Source organism: Salmo salar, chromosome ssa02 (assembly GCF_905237065.1).
Source record: "Salmo salar chromosome ssa02, Ssal_v3.1, whole genome shotgun sequence".
NCBI classification, from domain to species: Eukaryota; Metazoa; Chordata; class Actinopteri; order Salmoniformes; family Salmonidae; genus Salmo; species Salmo salar.
In genome coordinates, this window is record NC_059443.1 from 25,090,703 (window position 1) to 25,109,360 (window position 18,658).

The window sequence follows — 18,658 nt, forward strand, 5'->3', positions numbered from 1 at the left end:
GTATTTCCAGTGTAAGCATGCTTGTTCACGCACGTATAAAAAAAGGCTCCCCGTGTGATTTGGGCTTTATCCATAGTCAAATCAAATCAAACTTTATTTGTCACATGCGCCGAATACAACGTGTAGACTTTACCGTGAAATGCTTACTTACAAGCCCTTAACCAACAGTGCAGTTGAAGAAGAAAATATTTACCAGGTAGACTACAATAAAAAGTAATAATAAAAGGTAACACAATAAGAATAACAATAACGAGACTATATACAGGGGGCACCAGTACAGAGTCAGTGTGCAGGGGTACAGGCTAGTTGAGGTAATCTGTACATGTAGGTGGGGCGAAGTGACTATGCATAGATGACAAACAAACAGCGAGTAGCAGCGGTGTACAAAAGGGGGGGTCAGACATTCCCAGTTCACTCCCTAACTTTTTCCCTTGGCCCTAACCCTTAGATGTTTGTAAATGTGTAAGGTGTAAGATCCACCACTTTCCTGATTATACCTATCCAGACCCTTCAGAAAAATCAGAGTTAAGTCAGGGCCAAAGAGGAGGGATAGGGAGTGAATTTGGACCAGCAAATAATGTGTATGTGCCACCTAAGAGTTTCAATTCAGGTTCTTTTGTTCATTCAGGTTGAAGTTCACAGTGGAAGAGAAGCAGGTGTCCATTGTGACCATGGAGGAGGACACTGGCACTGCAGACTGCCAGAAAAGACAGAAACCAAATAAGTGCAAAGCTACATGGACCTATATTTAATTTGTCACTGCACACAATACGGGTCTGGGCTTTCATCTGTATAGTACAGAACGTTATCTTAGTTGTTTATTAATGTACCAGCAATGACAGTGAAAGTCGACTAAGTCATCAACAGCATGTATTGCTATGTTTGAGGCAACAATTAAAATACATTACCATTCTATTATGTGTAAAAATAAAATGAATGATGACTGAAATATATTTTTTATATATTTTTTTTTCTCATCATATTTCAAAGGCAAGGATAGGAACTGTGTAAGAACAGTGGAGACAGTGGTGAAGTCCAGAGTTAGGGAAGTTAGTTAGAACGGAATCTAAGGGAAGAACAGGGAAGTAAAGAACTGTTGTGACATTGATGTTATACAATAAACGGGAAATTGTTTAATTTTCTGTTAACAGTAACAATATATCACCTCTTTGACCTGCGCCTAGTTATTTTCAAGGAAGTACAGTCAGTATAGTCAATAACATCATCAATTGAGTACATTTCTGAATTTAGTAAAAGGTGTTGAATTACACAAAACCACAAAGCAAGTGATTACAAATACTTAAAAAAAAAATATCTGTTCATAAAAGGGCAGAGAGAAGATTTAATCAGATGGACGCCATGCTCCTGGTAAGTATGTTGTAATGCCAGAGTTTTGTCACTATTAGTATCTATTGGGACATTGACTTGAGTTCCTGCACCTAAATATAAACAGTACTGACACCTATTTTTGTCCAAATCAAGCATTGAACCTAGGTCAACGATTCGATTCTTGCAGATTCCCAAATTAGTCTCTTCACCTCACCCCTCCATTTGTGCATTCACGCGCGCCTTTGCCATATGCACAAGTGCCTCAAAACAGAGAAGTATGTAAGTCAGGGAAAAATTCAAACAAAAGTTATTTATTGAATTCTTCAATTTGACCTATCTTGGTAGGTAGTTGGACCAAGGTGCGCCGACATTTTCTGCCACTGCAATGAAACCAAAAACAACAACAACAAAATGAACAAACCACATCATCTCCTAAAGCACTCCTTTCCCTATACCTACATGACACATCTACTTTGTGCATGACACAAGTAATTTTTCCAACAATTGTTTACAGACAGATTATTTCACTTATAATTCACTGTATCACAATTCCAGTGGGTCAGAAGTTTACATACACTAAGTTGACTGTGCCTTTAAACAGCTTGGAAAATTCCAGAAAATGATGTCATGACTTTAGAAGCTTCTGATAGGCTAATTTACATAATTTCAGTCAATTGGAGGTACACCTGTGGATGTATTTCAAGGCCTACCTTCAAACTCAGTGCCCCTTTGCTTGACATCATGGGAAAATCAAAAGAAATCAGCCAAGACCTCAGAAAAAAATTGTAGAGCTCCACATGTCTGATTTATCCTTGGGAGCAATTTCCAAATGCCTGAAGATATCAGGTTCATCTGTACAAACAATAGTATGCAAGTATAAACACCATGCAGCCATCATAGCGCTCAGGAAGGAGACGCGTTCTGTCTCCTAGAGATGAACGTACTTTGGTGCGAAAAGTGCAAATCAATCCCAGAACAACAGCAAAGGACCTTGTGAAGATGCTGGAGGAAACGGGTACAAAAATATCTATATCCACAGTAAAACAAGTCTTATATCGACATAACCTGAAAGGCCGCTCTGCAAGGAAGAAGCCACTGCTCCAAAACCGCCCCCCAAAAAGCCAGACTACGGTTTGCAACTGCACATGGGGACATATTTTTTCTGTGATTCGTTGTCATTAAAGACTGTTGCTGAAAGGATTCATGCTGTTGCACAAATGATTGACCCAGCTGAGGGGACACTGGTTACCATCAAGTACGCAGATGGAGGAAGCATGAGGAAGAGGTTCCTCCCCTCTCAACCTTTTCAGGTACAGTACAACAAGATAATATCTGGTTTCTCTCGGGAAAAGTCTTGGACCTCATTAAACTTTGTTAATGTGCAATTTTCTCAATGCTTATAGGACATCGTAATGTTCGTTGGGGCCCCTGATATGGCTTCCGAAACCTTCTGTCTTGATTTACCCATGTCATCCGCCAGTTACACACGTGCCCAGGCAGGAACAGTGGTGGACAGCGGGATTGTTGAAGATGTGGTTTTATACACTATTTGGCTGGCTGAGGATCAGGTGGAGGTGACTACTTTCACATTTAGACAGATTCAACAATCTGACATAAGTACTGGTTCTCCTTCATGCTTATATCTGAAAAAAATAACATAGGGCATTGGTTGTCAAACCTCAGGGACACCCTGCCGTTACATGTGTTTTATATATTACAGAGTTACTACAATAGATTCAACTTATCAGCTACTAATCAAGCCCTTTACTTGGTGAATTTGTTTAGCTATTTCTGGGCTACTACTACATTGTGAAACATATGGGGGTTGCAGAGAAGTTTGAGAACCACTGAAAAGTATTGTGGTTTTTCAGGAAAATAAACCAACACAAAACCAACCTGCCTCCCAAGTGTCGACACCCACCAGGTCCCCACCTGCCTCCCAAGTGTCGACTGTGGGTTCAGTTGAGATGTTTTGTATGAAATGTGCTTTTCTTTAAAACAGCAAGTTGTGGATTAGATGGGCACCCTCTCACGATTGTCTTTCACAATTCAGAGACTTAACAGTGCTCAAAGCATTTTGCGAAACTGACTCTGCAGTCAATTTGACTTTGTTCAGCACTTTCATTTATGTAAAATGTTCTGTCTTGACTTTCAATTTCATAATCTACATCTACTATTCTTTAAAGAAAAATGTTGTGGATTACTTTAATTTGGGAACCCTCTGTCTCCTGTCTTTGACTTTAATTGATGTCAACTGTTCTTTCTGTGTTTTTAATTTACATTTGAATCAAATTGAAGCTGAAGTAATAATTTTAGATTATTTGACAAAGTCAACACAAAATGTACATATATGGTGGATTCAATGGTGTTATGTTTGTATACTTACTGTCTTTCACAATTCATCCACTGTGTTAACTATACAGCAAATTTGACATGGTTCATTACTTTGTTTTATAACAATGTTTAAAAGAGTTACTTGTACCGAAACAATGAGTGTATCAGGAATCAAGGTAAGACCCAAGTGCAGACTGTGTGAAGTAACAATGTTTATTGTAACCACAGGGGCAGGCAAACGACAGGTCAAGGTAGGCCGGATAGAATAATCCAGAGCAGAGGCCAAGGTACAGGATGGCAGGCAGAGGTCGGTAATCCAGAGGTGGAGCAAATGTACAAGATGGCAGGCAGGCTCAGAGACAGGCAGTGGTCAGGCGGGCAGGACCAGGACAGGCAAAGGTCAAAAACCAGGAGGATGAGGAAAAAGAGAGACTAGGGAAAACCAGGAGCTGAGACAAAATGCTGGTGGGCTTGAACTAACAAGACAAACTGGCAACAGACACAGAAAACACAGGTATAAATACACAGGGGATAATGGGGAAGATGGGTGACACATGGAGGGGAGGGAGACGAGCACAAGGCCAGGTGAAAAATGACATGGCCGACTGTACATCTTACTGTAGAAGTTATTGTATCATGTCAAGTCAGGTGGTAAGCTTGCCCAGGCTTTTATATATGTCTCTTATCACCCCCATACACTGGGGTTAGAAGTGATCGGACCTTGCATCCACGAACGTGCGTGTGCTTGGCCAGTGAGCGCATTCCTATAAGAAATTGAGTTGCAAGCTAGCGCGATGACACGCTCTTTGAAAGGAGGGAGCTGAGCAACACAGACAGAGCCCGCTATTTTTTGCAGGAAGTTGTGAAACAGGCTCATGACACAAAACATAACTTACGGAAACAGGATCTTAAAAACATGTGGGTTATAGACCACACAATGGAGGAAATGAAAGTCGGTCAGGGTTCACCAATTCAAAAGTAGGGCTTGTCACATGGTTCGGTTAAAGTTTTGACTGGAAATGTAACTAAAGGAATATAAACTTATTAAGGGCTCATTTACAGAGAAAGTGAATGTAAAAACAGCAGTGTGACAAACTAATATCCCCAACCAAATCAATTGTAAATCATTTGTAAATCTTTTACATATTACCTTCAGTTCAAGCGCAAAGTGTTGTATGCGTTTGTGTTACTTGGCTTCCTGCCCCATTTTTATTTGTCCCCTCATCACTCATTAGGATGCAACACTGTGCATATTCTGTGTATGCTTTGCACATGTGTAGTGTATTGAAGGGTATACAGGCACTTACAAGACCAATACACGTTAGTCAGCAGGGATGGAATCATGCGTCATGTACCATGCCAAGAAGCCTATGTGAGTGATAGTCACATCCTGCTGTGATCAATATACTATATGAATAGAGAAAGAAAGTAGTTAACGTTTGAGGGGAACGCATTGAACCAGGTGCAGGTCAAATTGAAGCACTTGGGAGCAGAATATGCCATGAGCAGCGGGTTGAGCTCATCACAAATCAGCTACTACAGTGGAGAGATCTAACAAACCTGAGTTAGATACATGTTAAAGGCCCAGTGCAGTCAAAAACTTTTTTTTTTTGGTCACTGGCCTACACACAATACCCCATAATGTCAAAGTGGAATAATGTTTTTTTTATATATATTAAACATTTAAAGATGTCTTTAGTCAATAAGTATCCAACCCCTTTGTCATGGTAAGCCTAAATAAGATCAGGTGTAAACATTTGCTTAAGAAGTCACATAACAAATTGCATGGACACACTCTGTGTGCAATAGTGTTTAACATGATTTTTGAACGACAACCTCATCTCTGTACCCCACACATACTGTAAAGGTCCCTCATCGAGCGGTGAATTTCAACTACAGATTCAACCACAGAGACCAGAGAGGTTTTCCAAGAAGGGCACCTATTGTTAGATGGGTTAAAAAAAGCAGACATTGAATATCCCTTTGAGCATGGTGAAGTTAATTACATTTTGGATGATGTATTAATACACCCAGTCACTACAACGATTCAGGCATCCTTCCTAACTCAGTTGCCGGAGAGGAATGAAACCGCTAAGGGATTTCACGATGAGGCCAATGGTGACTTTGAAACAGTTACAGAGTTTAATGGCTGTGATAAAATGTTTAGTTATTCCACAATACTAACCTAATTGACAGAGGGAAAAGAAGGAAGCCTGTACAGAATAAATAATATTCCAAAACATGCATCCTGTTTGCAACAAGGCACCAAAGTAATACTGCAAAAAAATGTGGCAAAGCAATTCACTTTTTATTCTGAATACAACGTGTTTTGTTTGGGGCAAATCCAATTCAACACATTACTGTAACGGTCGTCTGAAGGAGAAGAAGTGGACCAAAGCGCAGCGTGGTATGTGCTCATGATTATTTATTTTCAAGAAACACTCAAACAAAATAACAAAAGGGAAAATCGAAAATGCACAGTTCCGTCAGGCACATACGCTTAACAGAAAATAATCTCCCACAAAACTCAGGTGGAAAACAGGCTGCCTAAGTATGATTCCCAATCAGAGACAACGATAGACAGCTGCCTCTGATTGGGAACCACACTGGCTCAAAAACAAAGAAATAGAAAACATAGATATTCCCACCCGAGTCACACCCTGACCTAACCAAACATAGAGAATAAACAAGAACTCTAAGGTCAGGGTGTCACGTCCTGACCAGTGCAAAGGGTCATTTGCCATAGTAGAATGGTCAGGGCGTGGCAGGGGGGTTGTTTTGTGTGTTTTGTTTTTTTTTGGTTCTAGGGGAATTTGTTCTAGTTTTCTATTTCTATGTTTCATTTTCCATGTTTGGCCGAGTATGGCTTCCAATCAGAGGCTGGTGTCTTTCGTTGTCTGTGATTGGAAGCCATACTTAGGCAGCCTGTTTTCCTTTGGGTTTCGTGGGTGGTTGCTTTCTGTTTAGTTTGTTAGTATACCTGACAGAACTGTTTGGCTGTCGTTTGTTTTTTCTTTGTTAGGGCCTTCATTAAAAGTAAAAGATGAGCACTCAACACGCTGCACCTTGGTCTATTCTCTATGACGCCTGTGACACAGGGCGTGACAATTACTGAGTACCACTCTCCATATTTGCAAGCATTGTGGTGGCTGCGTCATGCTATGGGTATGCTTGTAATAGTTAAGGACTGGGGAGTTTTTCAGGATAAAAAATAAACTGAATGAAGCTAAGCACAAGCAAAATCCTAGAGGAATACCTGGTTCAGTCTGCTTTCCACCAGACACCGGGAGATTCATTCACCTTTCAGCAGGACAATAACCTAAAACACAAGGCTAAATCTACACTGGAGTTGCTTACAAAGAAGACATTAAATGCTCCTGAATGGCCGAGTTACCGTTTTGACTTAAATCTACTTGAAAATCTATGGAAAGACCTGAAAATGGTTGTCCAACAATGATCAACACACCATTTTGACAGAGCTTGGAGAATTAAAAAATAATAAAGGAAAAATGTTGCACAATCCTGGTGTGGAAAGCTCTTCTAACTGAGACTTACCCAGTTAGATTCACAGCTGTAATCGCTGCCAAATGTGCTTGTACAAAGTATTGACCCAGGGGTATGAATACATACAGTTGAAGTCAGAAGTTTACATACACTTAGGTTGGAGTCATTAAAACTAGTTTTTCAACCACTCCACAAATTTCTTGTTAACAAACTATAGTTTTGGCAAGTCGGTTAGGACATCTACTTTGTGCATGACACAAGTAATTTTTCCAACAATTGTTTACAGTGAATTATAAGTGAAATAATCTGTCTGTATCACAATTCCAGTGGGTCAGAAGTTTACATACACTAAGTTGACTGTCCCTTTAAACAGCTTGGAAAATTCCAGAAAATTATGTCACAGTTTTAGAAGCTTCTGTTTACATCATTTGAGTCATTTGGAGGTGTAACTGTGGATGTATTTCAAGGCCTACCTTCAAACTCCGTGCCTCTTTGCTTGACATCATGGGAAAATCAAAAGAAATCAGCCAAGACCCCAGAAAATAATTGTAGACCTCCACAAGTCTGGTTGGGAGCAATTTCCAAAGGCCTGAAGGTACCACGTTCATCTGTACAAACAATAATGCGCAAATATAAACACCATGGGACCATGCAGCCATCATACCGCTCAGGAAGGAGACGCATTCTGTCTCCTAGAGATGAACGTACTTTGGTGCAAAAGTGCAAATCAATCCCAGAACAACAGCATAGGACCTTGTGAAGATGCTGGAGGAAACAGGTACAAAAGTATCTATCCACAGTAAAATGAGTCATATATCAACATAACCTGAAAGGCAGCTCAGCAAGGAAGAAGCCACTGCTCCAAAACCGCCATAAAAAAGCCAGACTACGGTTTGCAACTGCACATGGGGACAAAGATCGTACTTTTTGGAGAAATGTCCTGTGGTCTGATGAAACAAAAATAGAACTGTTTGGCCATAATGACCATCATTATGTTTGGAGCTTGCAAGCCGAAGAACACCATCCCAACCGTGAAGCACAGGGGTGGCAGCATCATGTTGTGGGGGTGCTTTGCTGCAGGAGGTACTGGTGCATTTCACAAAATAGATGGCATCATGAGGGAGGAAAATGATGTGGATATATTGAAGCAACATCTCAAGACATCAGTCAGGAAGTTAAAGCTTGGTCGCAAATGCGTCTTCCAAATGAACAATGACCCCAAGCATACTTCCAAAGTTGTGGCAAAATGGCTTAAGGACAACAAAGACAAGATATTGGAGTGTCCATCACAAAGCTCTGACCTCCTATAGAACATTTGTGGGCAGAACTGAAAAAGTGTGTGCGAGAAAGGAGGCCTACAAACCTGACTCAGTTACACCAGCTTTGTCAGGAGGAATGGGCCAAAATACACCCAACTTATTGTGGGAAGCTTTTGGAAGGCTACCCGAAACGTTTGACCCAAGTTAAACAATTTCAAGGCAATGCTAGCAAATACTAATTGAGTGTATGTAAACTTCTGACCCACTGGGAATGTGATGAAAGAAATAAAAGCTGAAATAAATCATTCTCTCTGGTATTATTCTGACATTTTACATTCTTAAAATAAAGTGGTGATCCTAACTGACCTAAGACAGGGAATTTTTACAAGGATTAAATGTCAGGAATTGTGAAATACTGAGTTTAAATGTATTTGGCTAAGGTGTATGTAAACTTCCAACTTCAACTGTATGTCTGTATTTCATTTTCAATAAATTGTAATAAATGTCTAAAAACATGTTATCGCTTTGTCATTATGGGGTATTGGGGGTAGATATAATATATTTAATCAATTTTGAATTCAGGCTGTAACACAGCAAAATCGGAATAAGTCAAGGTCCTGTCTGGATGATGAACACCTGTCAGCCTCTAGGCACAAGGCCAACAGCCTATAGGCGGCTTTGTTTCCATACATGGGCATAATCATGCTCAGGGAGATGGGTATGCAGACCACTTGCAAAAACAGTTACAACAACCAGATTTAAGTTGACACAGATTGCAGACCACAACCAGATGCTGCAAACAGGATGTCTTATGTATGGAGACAAAGGGAGTGGCAGTGACTGTGTCAATATGAGGCAGAGATGTTGAGAACTTACTTGTTGTGAGTAAGTTTTCATGGGAGCTTTTATTAACATTCTGAGAATGAAAATGATAGGTTATTTGAAAGTAATTCAGTAATGTCCTGTAAACATGTTTCAATAATATTTTTAATAACACTGCTAGCTTCGGTTAATGGTTTTGAACTCCAATCAAAAATAGGACACATGGAAATGAGTTTGGTTATGCATTGTTCACGCAAAAAAAATGTATAGAAAGTTTTCTTAATGTTCTGAGAACATGACTTTAAATAGAGCCATGAGGAAAACCTGCCGAAAACGTTATGCTGAAGTACTGAAATTCCAACAGAAGAACTTTCTTAACATTCTCTTAACATTCTGAGACATTATTTTAAATAGAACCATGACGAAACGTGTAGGAAACGTTGTGAATAATGGTTGATTTAGGTGCAATCTTACTGGCAGCAATGCCCTTGCCTGTGAAGCCCTTTTTGTGCAGAGCAATGATGACGGCACGTGTTTCCTTGCAGGTAACCATGGTTGACAGAGGAAGAACAATGATTCCAAGCACCACCCTCCTTTTGAAGCTTCCAGTCTGTTATTCGAACTCAATCAGCATGACAGAGTGAATCTCCAGCCTTGTCCTCGTCAACACTCACACCTGTGTTAACGAGAGAATCACTGACATGATGTCAGCTGGTCCTTTTGTGGCAGGGCTGAAATGCAGTGGAAATGTTTTTGGGGGATTCAGTTCATTTGCATGGCAATGAGGGACTTTGCAATTAATTGCAATTCATCTGATCACTCTTCATAACATTCTGGAGTATATGCAAATTGCCATCATACATACTGAGGCAGCAGACTTTTTGAAAATTAATATTTGTGTCATTCTCAAAACTTTTGGCCACGACTGTAAATAGCGCACATAGAACATACCTACTGCTTCCTAGACCTGCTTTCAATGAGAATGATAGATCTATAACCAACATTTCAATGTGAATTTGGTCGGATCGCCCAAAAAGTTACATATCGCAGCTTTAAATAAAATCATGAGGAAACCTGTTGGAAATGTTATGCTGAAGTACTGAAATTCCCACCTAAGAAAGAATGTCAGTAATTTATTGTGCACTTGCTCAAGGTTGCACATACTTATTTGCCCCACTGAATGCTAATGCTAGTCATTGCTAGCTTGTCTTTGTGGCTGTCACTGGTATATTAAAAACACAATTAATTATTAAATGAATTAATCAATTACAGTGATGAATGAATACATTACTTGAAATTATTTTGTATTATTATTAATATCACACATCGGGTTACCAAAACCTTTTCAGAAATGTTTAAGCGCCACTATCATGTTTTTTCTAGCACCCCACGACATCGCTATACAAAAAAATCTCTGTTCCTTGAATGAAACACACAAATCCACTTAATTACTTCATGAAAGATGATAATTAATTTCAGTAGAGCAGGAAAAAGTGGGTAATAGTATCTGCATTTAGTCTAAGCTGGGCCTGAAACTTAAGTAACCCCATGGAGGCAGCCTGGGCCAAGCTTGATGACTCCTGCCAGTACTCTGCTTGATTCTTTTGAAAATACTTTTATTGATCTTTGAATTTCAAATGTGGTTCTTACCTGCATACATGGGTTAAGGGGGTGGGGGCGAGAGTGACAGGGGCATCCAGCTTTGCCCACGGCAAGCTTCCATTGGAGTTAAAGTGTTGCTATAGTGTTGAGGGGCCTATTGCATCTAGATTGCCTTGGCGAAAAGTCCCCAGACATGATCCGTGTGGTGTGGCTCACCAAGTAGCTCTTCAAGCGGCTCTGTAGTTCTTGACAAAGCCACACTGGTTTGCCTTTTTGCAGGCAATCCTCCTCATCGCTCATCAGGTCAAACAACATTAACTCCTGTCCAAATGTCTCTCTCATCCTCTCTCGACTATGCAAAAAACTAAGAAAACAATAGAACACAGAAAACAAATCCATCAATCTCAAGTCATGCATATTCAATTCTGTTTTGTGTCAAAATTGGCTGTACTGTAAAAATGTATGAAAACCAAAATGTGCATTTTAGTCTTCATTTAAGGTTTAGCCGTTAGGGTTAGCAGTGTGATTAAGGCTGGGTTTAAAATCTGATTGTATGACTTTGTGTCTGTGGCAGCTGGTGACCACTCTGCAGAGCTGCCTCCAGAACAAGTTTCATGACGAAAAACGCTAACCTGTGTTTGGATAGATCAACGTCACTTCACACTGTCCTGTCCTGTCCTCTATGTACTGAGAAACCCATTTCAAAGCATGCATCCTGTTTGCAGCAAGGCAGAAAATAATGTTCATTTGACATTTATTTTTATTTTGAAATTGTGAAGGTTTTGCAGAACACTGAGCAGTGAAAAAAGTTAATTAATTCCAGGATGTAAGACCACAGAAAACGAAAGTGAAAATTCCAAAAAATTGCCACATTCTACAAATGGTATGTGTTCGGCAACAGAACTCAGCTCAGATATTGAACTCATTGGATTTCGATAGCTCTGTGAGTGAGCGTGGATGCTTATCGACAAACATACCACACCTCTAAATGATAACAGATAAATGCTGTAACTCGACACAGCCTTTATCATTTCACCTCCTTCTGCTTCAAGTCAAAATGTACCTTATTGTACCCATCCTCGTGAGCGTGCTTCTCCCCAAAGGTAAGAGGACTATTTAGGCTATAGCCTACGGTTAACATGCATTTCGATTATAATTAACAAAAAATAGTACAAAAAAAATCTCTAAATATGGCAAGAACCCATATATTTGTTTGTATTACTTAGGATACCTTTGGCTGCATTTGGATTAATTATGCTTTGAAGATCAAGTTCAGCAATTATTAAACTTTTTTTGCAATTTCAGTTTAGCCTATAGCCCACAGTTTATAACTATAATGAAGAAGCAATACATATATAACTTCAACAGCATTTATCAATGTATCTTTTGAATGACAAATGCATTTCAGCCAAAGAAAACATTGTCCACGTTTTAGTCTATCTCCCTGATCATTTATAAAAAATAATAAAAAATGATCGGATGCTGTAACTTTTCACCTTCTCAGCATTTTCACTCAAGTGCTTTGAGTGCACACCAGGAGTATCAGGAGCATGCACCGACAAGGAGACGGACTGTCTTTATCCAACCCAATGTGGAAGCTCGCAGGTCGTATCCTATGCGGGTAAATTAATGGCAGGTTAATTTAGGTCATACATTTTAGCCTAACGATAAAACAAATATTTAGGTTACATTTTTGACGTTTTTTAACCTGTATGTTTTTTTGCTTGCCTCGACCTCTTCTTTCCAATTCCAGGTGATACAAAAGTAGTGGATATCAACGCGAAGTCTTGCACGGTGCCTGCTGAGTGTGTCAGTACAGCAATGAACTTCGGAATCTCGCGCACAACGATCGCAAGCAAATGCTGCAATACGGACCTCTGCAACTCCCAAAGCGTCCCTGGTAACTATCTCAATGAGAATGTATAGGCTGTTAGTTTATAATAAATGCTAATATTAAAACATTCGATTTGATAGCATGTTGAAAGGCTGAATTGAAATGAATCATTTTAAATGAAAGTTCTATGAGGAAAGTTTGAGTTGATCAATTAGAATATGTCAATTATTAAATTGGTATGTCTACCTTAAATGAAAAACAACCAACCGATGTATTTAGCGTAATTATTTAAGGGCTGCCACGTGTTTTCAACGTAGAGGAAGATTAATAATAGGCTCAGTGGCGATTTTGGCGATTTTAGCATGTAAATCTTGGTGGGGCAAGCAGTCACTACACAACAACTCTAAACAATACATTCATTGCACTATAACGGTGACGAACGGTGCCCACAAACTGTTAGGTCTACATAAAGCTGTCCCAACAGCAGAGCCCCAACAGCAGTCCCAACACGCGCTACACCTGGCTATCAGCGGAGCCTTGTCTGGCAATGAAACAGTTCACAAAGCCTCATTTAATGCCTTTAAAAAAAACATTGCTGATATAGCTGACTTGCCTAAACAAATGTGGTTTCTACTGACAATTGAGATGTACAAACTATGGCATAAGGGGATGACAAGTGGATAAGAGGCAATCTGTCATTTTTTGTTCCCGTGTGGCTCAGTTGGTAGAGCATGGTGTTTGCAACGCCAGGGTTGTGGGTTCGATTCCCACGGGGGACCAGTACGAAAAAAAAACGTATGACATGTATGCATTCACTACTGTAAGTCGCTCTGGATAAGAGCATCTGCTAAATGACTAAAATGTAAATGTAAAATGTAAATTTTGATTAAGACATTAATGAGCGAGCCAGGACTGACATAGTCAATATAACTATTTGTTCAGCACTTTTGAAATGTACAGGGACAGAATTCAGAACATGGGCAATTCTTACAGTGTTCTCCCTGTACACCAAGTCAGAACCATAGAATAAATAAAGGGAGCATATAAGCAGACAATGAAAGCTCTTACAATATTAAATTATGACATTTCTCTAAAACAGGCTATAGGCTACATGTGCACCACCAAGTCAGAACAGTAGGCAAAATGAAGAGGGGGAAATAGACCACATTTTTAGGGTGAGGCACATGGCCTACTAACAGCTACTAACAATTTCTCTTCCTTTTTAATCCTTGTCATAGGAAGAGAAATAATGATTTGTCTTTTGTTGAATTGATTCATGACTGCTGGTTAGGATTTTGAAAGTAAGATGTTGACATGATCAGTCCAATCAAAGCTACTGTACATATAACGTGTAACGGCTGTCGTGGAGAGGGGAACAAAGCGCAACGTGTTGAGTGCTCATTATGATATTTATTAACTCGAAAAACACTAAAGACAAAATAACGGCAAACGATCAGAATACAGTTCTGTCAGGTACAGAGACCAAACAGAAAATAACTGCCCACAAACACAGGTGGAAAAACCCCTACTTAAATATGATCTCCAATTAGAGACAACGAGGACCAGCTGCCTCTAATTGGAGGTCATCCCAAAAAACACCAACATAGAAATAGAAACCTAGAATATAAACATAAACATAGAAATAGAAAACATTGAAAACCACCCAACAACACCCCCGTCACGCCCTGACCTACTCTACTATAGAAAGTGACATCTTACAAGGGTCAGGACGTGACAACGTGATTTGACATAATTTTATCTGTGGCCAATGCCTTGAGCCTTCTTGGAAGGGCACTACTAATGTAATTCTATGGCAGGAGCCAAAGGGCTTCAATTTTCTATGTCTACCCTTACAACTTGGCCGTGACGTAGTGTCCCCATGAGTGACAGAACACTGAGCCAATCATTGCTGGCTTGCCCCACCACCACAGAAAGGACTGAGCTAGGCTGAAACACTTGCATTTTGGAGCTGATTTACTAAAGAAAACAAAAAAGAGATCATGTTTGTATGTGGCTATATTAACTCTATATTTTTTTTAATCATTGTTGCAAACTGATATGTGACTTACATTAATGCCAAAATAATATGCAAAACAGGCAACCCCCCCAATTTTTTTATATTTTATTTCCTACTTTATTTTTTTGCAAAGAATGTGGGGCTCAATAAAGTCTCTGAATAACGGGTCGCCACTGAATAGACTATTTTCAGGAATAGAATGAATCTATTTTGATTTTGGTTTGTGGTGAGTTGGGAGTGAAAAGTGCAATCACCTATCCCTTAGAGTCCACTAAAGCTACTCCTAATGGCAAGAAGTGCTTCACCTGTACCGGAACAGACTGCACGAGAACTCTGAGCTGCTTGGGAGACGAGGACCGCTGCATCTCAGCAACAGGTAGTGTGTCAGATTAACGTTATCTGCACATTCTTTACATTCCTAAAGCTTCTTTCTTTAGTCTCTCATACTGGTCTCATAGACTAGACATAACATAGTAAACATAAATCCGGGGCACTCAAATTAGTATGACATGTTATGTTTGGTATAGTTACATCCGATATAAGGCAAAAACGTAAGGAGGGTGGTTGGTTGGAGTGGATGGGTGGGCATATAATCCGAACGTCTAGCAACCCAAAGGTTGCATGTTTGTATCTCATCACCTACAACCTTAGCATGTTAGTTACCTTTTCCCCTAACCTTTTAGATAACCCTTGCCCGAACACCTTACCTTAACCTTAACCGCTAACACTAACCCCTACTGCTAGCTAACGTTAGCGTTAACCACCTAGCCACATAGCTAATGTTAGCAACAAATATTTTGGAATTCGAAACATATCTTACGTTTTGCAATTTGTAACATATCATATGAATTGTAATTCGTAACATATCATACGAAATGGATGATGAATATCCACAAATTAATGCATAAATAAGTATTTTAAATGAATGTGCACTGCACTGAGAAGTTTCCCAATCTCCAAATAAACCTCCAACCGTGGCCTAACTGCAGCAAAAAAAATACTCCATGACCCAACGTTTTAATTACGACATGTGGTGATGTATCTTAGCTGTCAGTGAAACCCCTTAAAAGTGAAACTAACATGTACATTTAGGCATGAATCCCCAATGGTTAAGGATAGGGCTAAGGTTTGGGATAGGGTTAAACTTAGGTTTATGCATTAATTCTGATTGGTTAAGTTAAGGGTTAAGGTTTGGGAAAGCCTTAAAACAAAAGAGCTCCTTGCACTGGGATTGAACACACGACCCTCGGAGCCGGAGATTGCAGCTTAAACGCCCTATCCCCCATCACAACACCCTAGCAAGCCTACTAGATGGTAATAGGCACTCACGTTGGTCCTAGTGGACGTTAAATCTTCCCATTTCACCAGGTCCAAATGTAATCTGGTACCTACAGAATCAGCATCTGCTGGAGTATTCCATAGGCTGAAAGTTTTATCCAATGTGCACTTATCAGGAGTTGATTGGACTTGGGAAGCATTGAGACTTGTGAATATCAGTAACATTTTCTTGTGTGTGCTGCTAGTGAACACGGGTGGCATGAAGATAACAATGAAGGGATGTGCCTCCAAGAAATTCTGTGTGGGAGACGTGTCACAAGCACTGGGGACCACCATGGACATGAAGTGCTGCGAGGGCAACCTGTGTAACAACGCCCAGAGCATCGGACTGAGCCTCCTGCTCCTGGTGACATCCATGGTCTCTGTTGCCCTGTTCTACTGAGAGACACTGTGCCTTCACCTCCTTACCTCTCTTCCTCTCCTGGGCATTGCCTCGTTCTGTTTACTAGTTCCATCGTAACAGGAGCTTCCCTGTCATTGTCCACCCCCCCATCTCCCCATGCCCCAGCCCCAGTCTCCACTATCTACCTGTTGTGTGTATTAATAATGGATGTTATTGAAAAGCCCCTTTCACTGGACGCTTCCTTGGGGCGTCACATTATGTAGGGTTAACTCAACCCCTTCACCCCCGCGAGCATAATGCTGCAGCCACCTGTGGAATGCACTATAGCCATTTCATTTTAGGGACAGCTCTCGCAAAAAAAAACACACTCACAACAACCCACAGCTACATCCATCCCATAACCCCTACACACACACACACACCCACACCCATCCTCTTCTCTCCTCAAGGCCCTGTGAGTCAGTGAGGCATGGATGTTTGGCGAGGCATCTGCCAATCTAAGCAAGTGTGGTACATTGCTTCAAACCATTGGCATTGTTAGCTTTCACATGTTTTTAACATTCTGAATAACATAACAAAGGCTATTGAATCCCATTTTTTACCTAGCAGAAATATACTTGAAATTAAAAATGTCACCTGATGTGTACAGTGTTAATGTATTTGCTTGATTAACAAGTTTAATTCTGTAAATGAAAAAAGATGGAAAGTATATGAATTACTGAATAGATGAGCTGACTCTTTATTCTCACAACCTCCTGCTTCCTCGTTCAATGAGGCAAAGAATAAAAAATATCCCAAATACAATGCTTTTTGTTTTTTAAATATTTAGGACTAGCTTATTACTTGCCACCCATTCTAAAACTGACTGCAGCTCTTTGTTAAGTGTTGCAGGGAATTCACTTGCTGTAGTAGCTGATGTGTTTAATGTTGAGTCATCAGTATACATAGACACACTGGATTTACTCAGTGCAAGTTGCAGGTCATTAGTAAAGATTTTAAAAAGTAAGGGACCTAGAACACTGCTCTATGGAATGCCCTAGTCTACCTGGATTATGCTAGAGTTTTCAATTAAAGAACACCCTCTGGGTTCTGTTATACAGGTTATTCTCAATCCACAATATAGCAGGGGATGTAAAGCAATAACACAGGTTTTTCCAGCAGCAGTGTAACGCTTGTCGTCTGTAGAAGAAGGGGACCAAAGCGCAGCGTGGTGAGTGTTCATATTAATGATTTAATAATAAGAAACACTTCAAAACAATTCAAGAAAATGAACGACAGCCAACAGTTCTGTCAGGTCACAAAATGTACAAAACAGAAAATAACTACCCACAAACCCCTAAGGAAAACAGGCTGCCTAAGTATGACTCCCAATCAGCAACAACGATGTACAGCTGTCCCTGATTGAGAGCCATACCAGGCCAAATCAAAGAAATACAAAGCATAGAAAAAAGGACATAGAATGCCCACCCAAATCACACCCTGACCATTACCTAAATAGAGCCATAAAAAAGGCTCTCTCAGGTCAGGGCGTGACAAGCAGATTATGATTAAGTCTAACAAAACAGCTCCCACAAGTTTCTTATTATCAATTTATTTCAGCCAATCATCAATTATTTGTGTAAATGCTGGACATGTTAAATGCCCTTCCCTATAAGCATCATGAAAGTCAGTTGTTAATTTGTTTACTGTGAAATAGCATTATATCTGGTCAAACACATTTTTTTTCTCCACAAGTTTACTAAGGGTTGGTAGCAGACTAATTGGTTGGCTGTTTGAGCCAGAAAAGGGTGCTTTGCTATTCTTGGGTACCGGGATGACTTTTGCTTCTCTCCAGGCTTGAGGGCACACACTTTCCTGTAGGCTTAGATTGAAGAGATGGCAAATAGGAGTGGCAATATAGTCCGCTATCATCCTCAGTAATTTTCCATCCAAGTTGTCAGACCCAGGTGGCTTGTCATTGTTAATAGACAACAATAATTTTTCACTCGTTCCTGTCACAAGCGTCGTTAAAGGTAGACCAAAATGCAGCGGGTATGTGAATGCTCATCTTCTTATTTATTAAGAGGATACAAAACACTGAAACAAAACAACGACGAAGGTACTATGACTATACATGGAAACATCCACCCACAAAACACAAGCTGAAAACCCCTACCTAAATATGGCCTCCAATTAGAGATAACAAATAACAGCTGACTCCAATTGAAGGCCAAACTAAAACCCTGAACATAGAAATAGAACTCGAAATACAAACATAGAAATACATGACATAGAAC

General features: G+C 40.0%; 1 protein-coding gene and 3 long non-coding RNA genes across 6 annotated transcripts; 2 read left to right on the plus strand and 2 right to left on the minus strand.

Moving 5' to 3' along the window:
• Nucleotides 1–791: 791 nt before the first annotated feature.
• On the minus strand, nucleotides 792–2,270 carry LOC106578344 (uncharacterized). The gene is made up of 2 exons (XR_001322427.2): nucleotides 2,040–2,270; nucleotides 792–1,709 (listed from the first exon to the last, which is right to left on the minus strand). It is a non-coding gene; the product is annotated as an uncharacterized lncRNA (long non-coding RNA).
• A 123-nt stretch (nucleotides 2,271–2,393) lies between these two features.
• LOC123728704 (uncharacterized) lies at nucleotides 2,394–3,816 on the plus strand. The gene is made up of 2 exons (XR_006760341.1): nucleotides 2,394–2,639; nucleotides 2,733–3,816. It is a non-coding gene; the product is annotated as an uncharacterized lncRNA (long non-coding RNA).
• A 5,577-nt stretch (nucleotides 3,817–9,393) lies between these two features.
• LOC123728706 (uncharacterized) lies at nucleotides 9,394–11,336 on the minus strand. Of its 2 annotated transcripts, none has more exons than XR_006760345.1 (2): nucleotides 11,067–11,336; nucleotides 9,394–9,924 (listed from the first exon to the last, which is right to left on the minus strand). It is a non-coding gene; the product is annotated as an uncharacterized lncRNA (long non-coding RNA). The 2 variants fall into 2 exon arrangements; XR_006760344.1 differs by having other exon boundaries at nucleotides 9,394–9,979.
• A 217-nt stretch (nucleotides 11,337–11,553) lies between these two features.
• Nucleotides 11,554–17,186, plus strand: LOC106578012 (urokinase plasminogen activator surface receptor). 2 transcript variants are annotated; one of them, XM_045700888.1, is made up of 5 exons: nucleotides 11,554–11,953; nucleotides 12,355–12,486; nucleotides 12,604–12,750; nucleotides 14,967–15,077; nucleotides 16,225–17,186. In XM_045700888.1, exons 1-5 carry the CDS (start codon nucleotides 11,839–11,841, stop codon nucleotides 16,419–16,421), a joined length of 702 nt encoding a protein of 233 aa, XP_045556844.1. In that variant the 5' UTR covers nucleotides 11,554–11,838; the 3' UTR covers nucleotides 16,422–17,186. The 2 variants fall into 2 exon arrangements, with proteins under 2 accessions (XP_045556844.1, XP_014012019.1); XM_014156544.2 differs by having other exon boundaries at nucleotides 12,355–12,471.
• The last annotated feature ends 1,472 nt before the right edge of the window (nucleotides 17,187–18,658 follow it).

Excerpts from the sequence above, each read along its gene's own strand:
- LOC106578012 (XM_045700888.1), top strand. The coding sequence starts at position 11,839 with ATGATAACAGATAAATGCTGTAACTCGACACAGCCTTTATCATTTCAC. Across the intron at positions 12,487-12,603 it reads TGCGGGTAAATTAATGGCAG|GTGATACAAAAGTAGTGGAT; the intron begins GTTAATTTAGGT and ends TTCCAATTCCAG. Across the intron at positions 15,078-16,224 it reads CCGCTGCATCTCAGCAACAG|TGAACACGGGTGGCATGAAG; the intron begins GTAGTGTGTCAG and ends GTGTGCTGCTAG.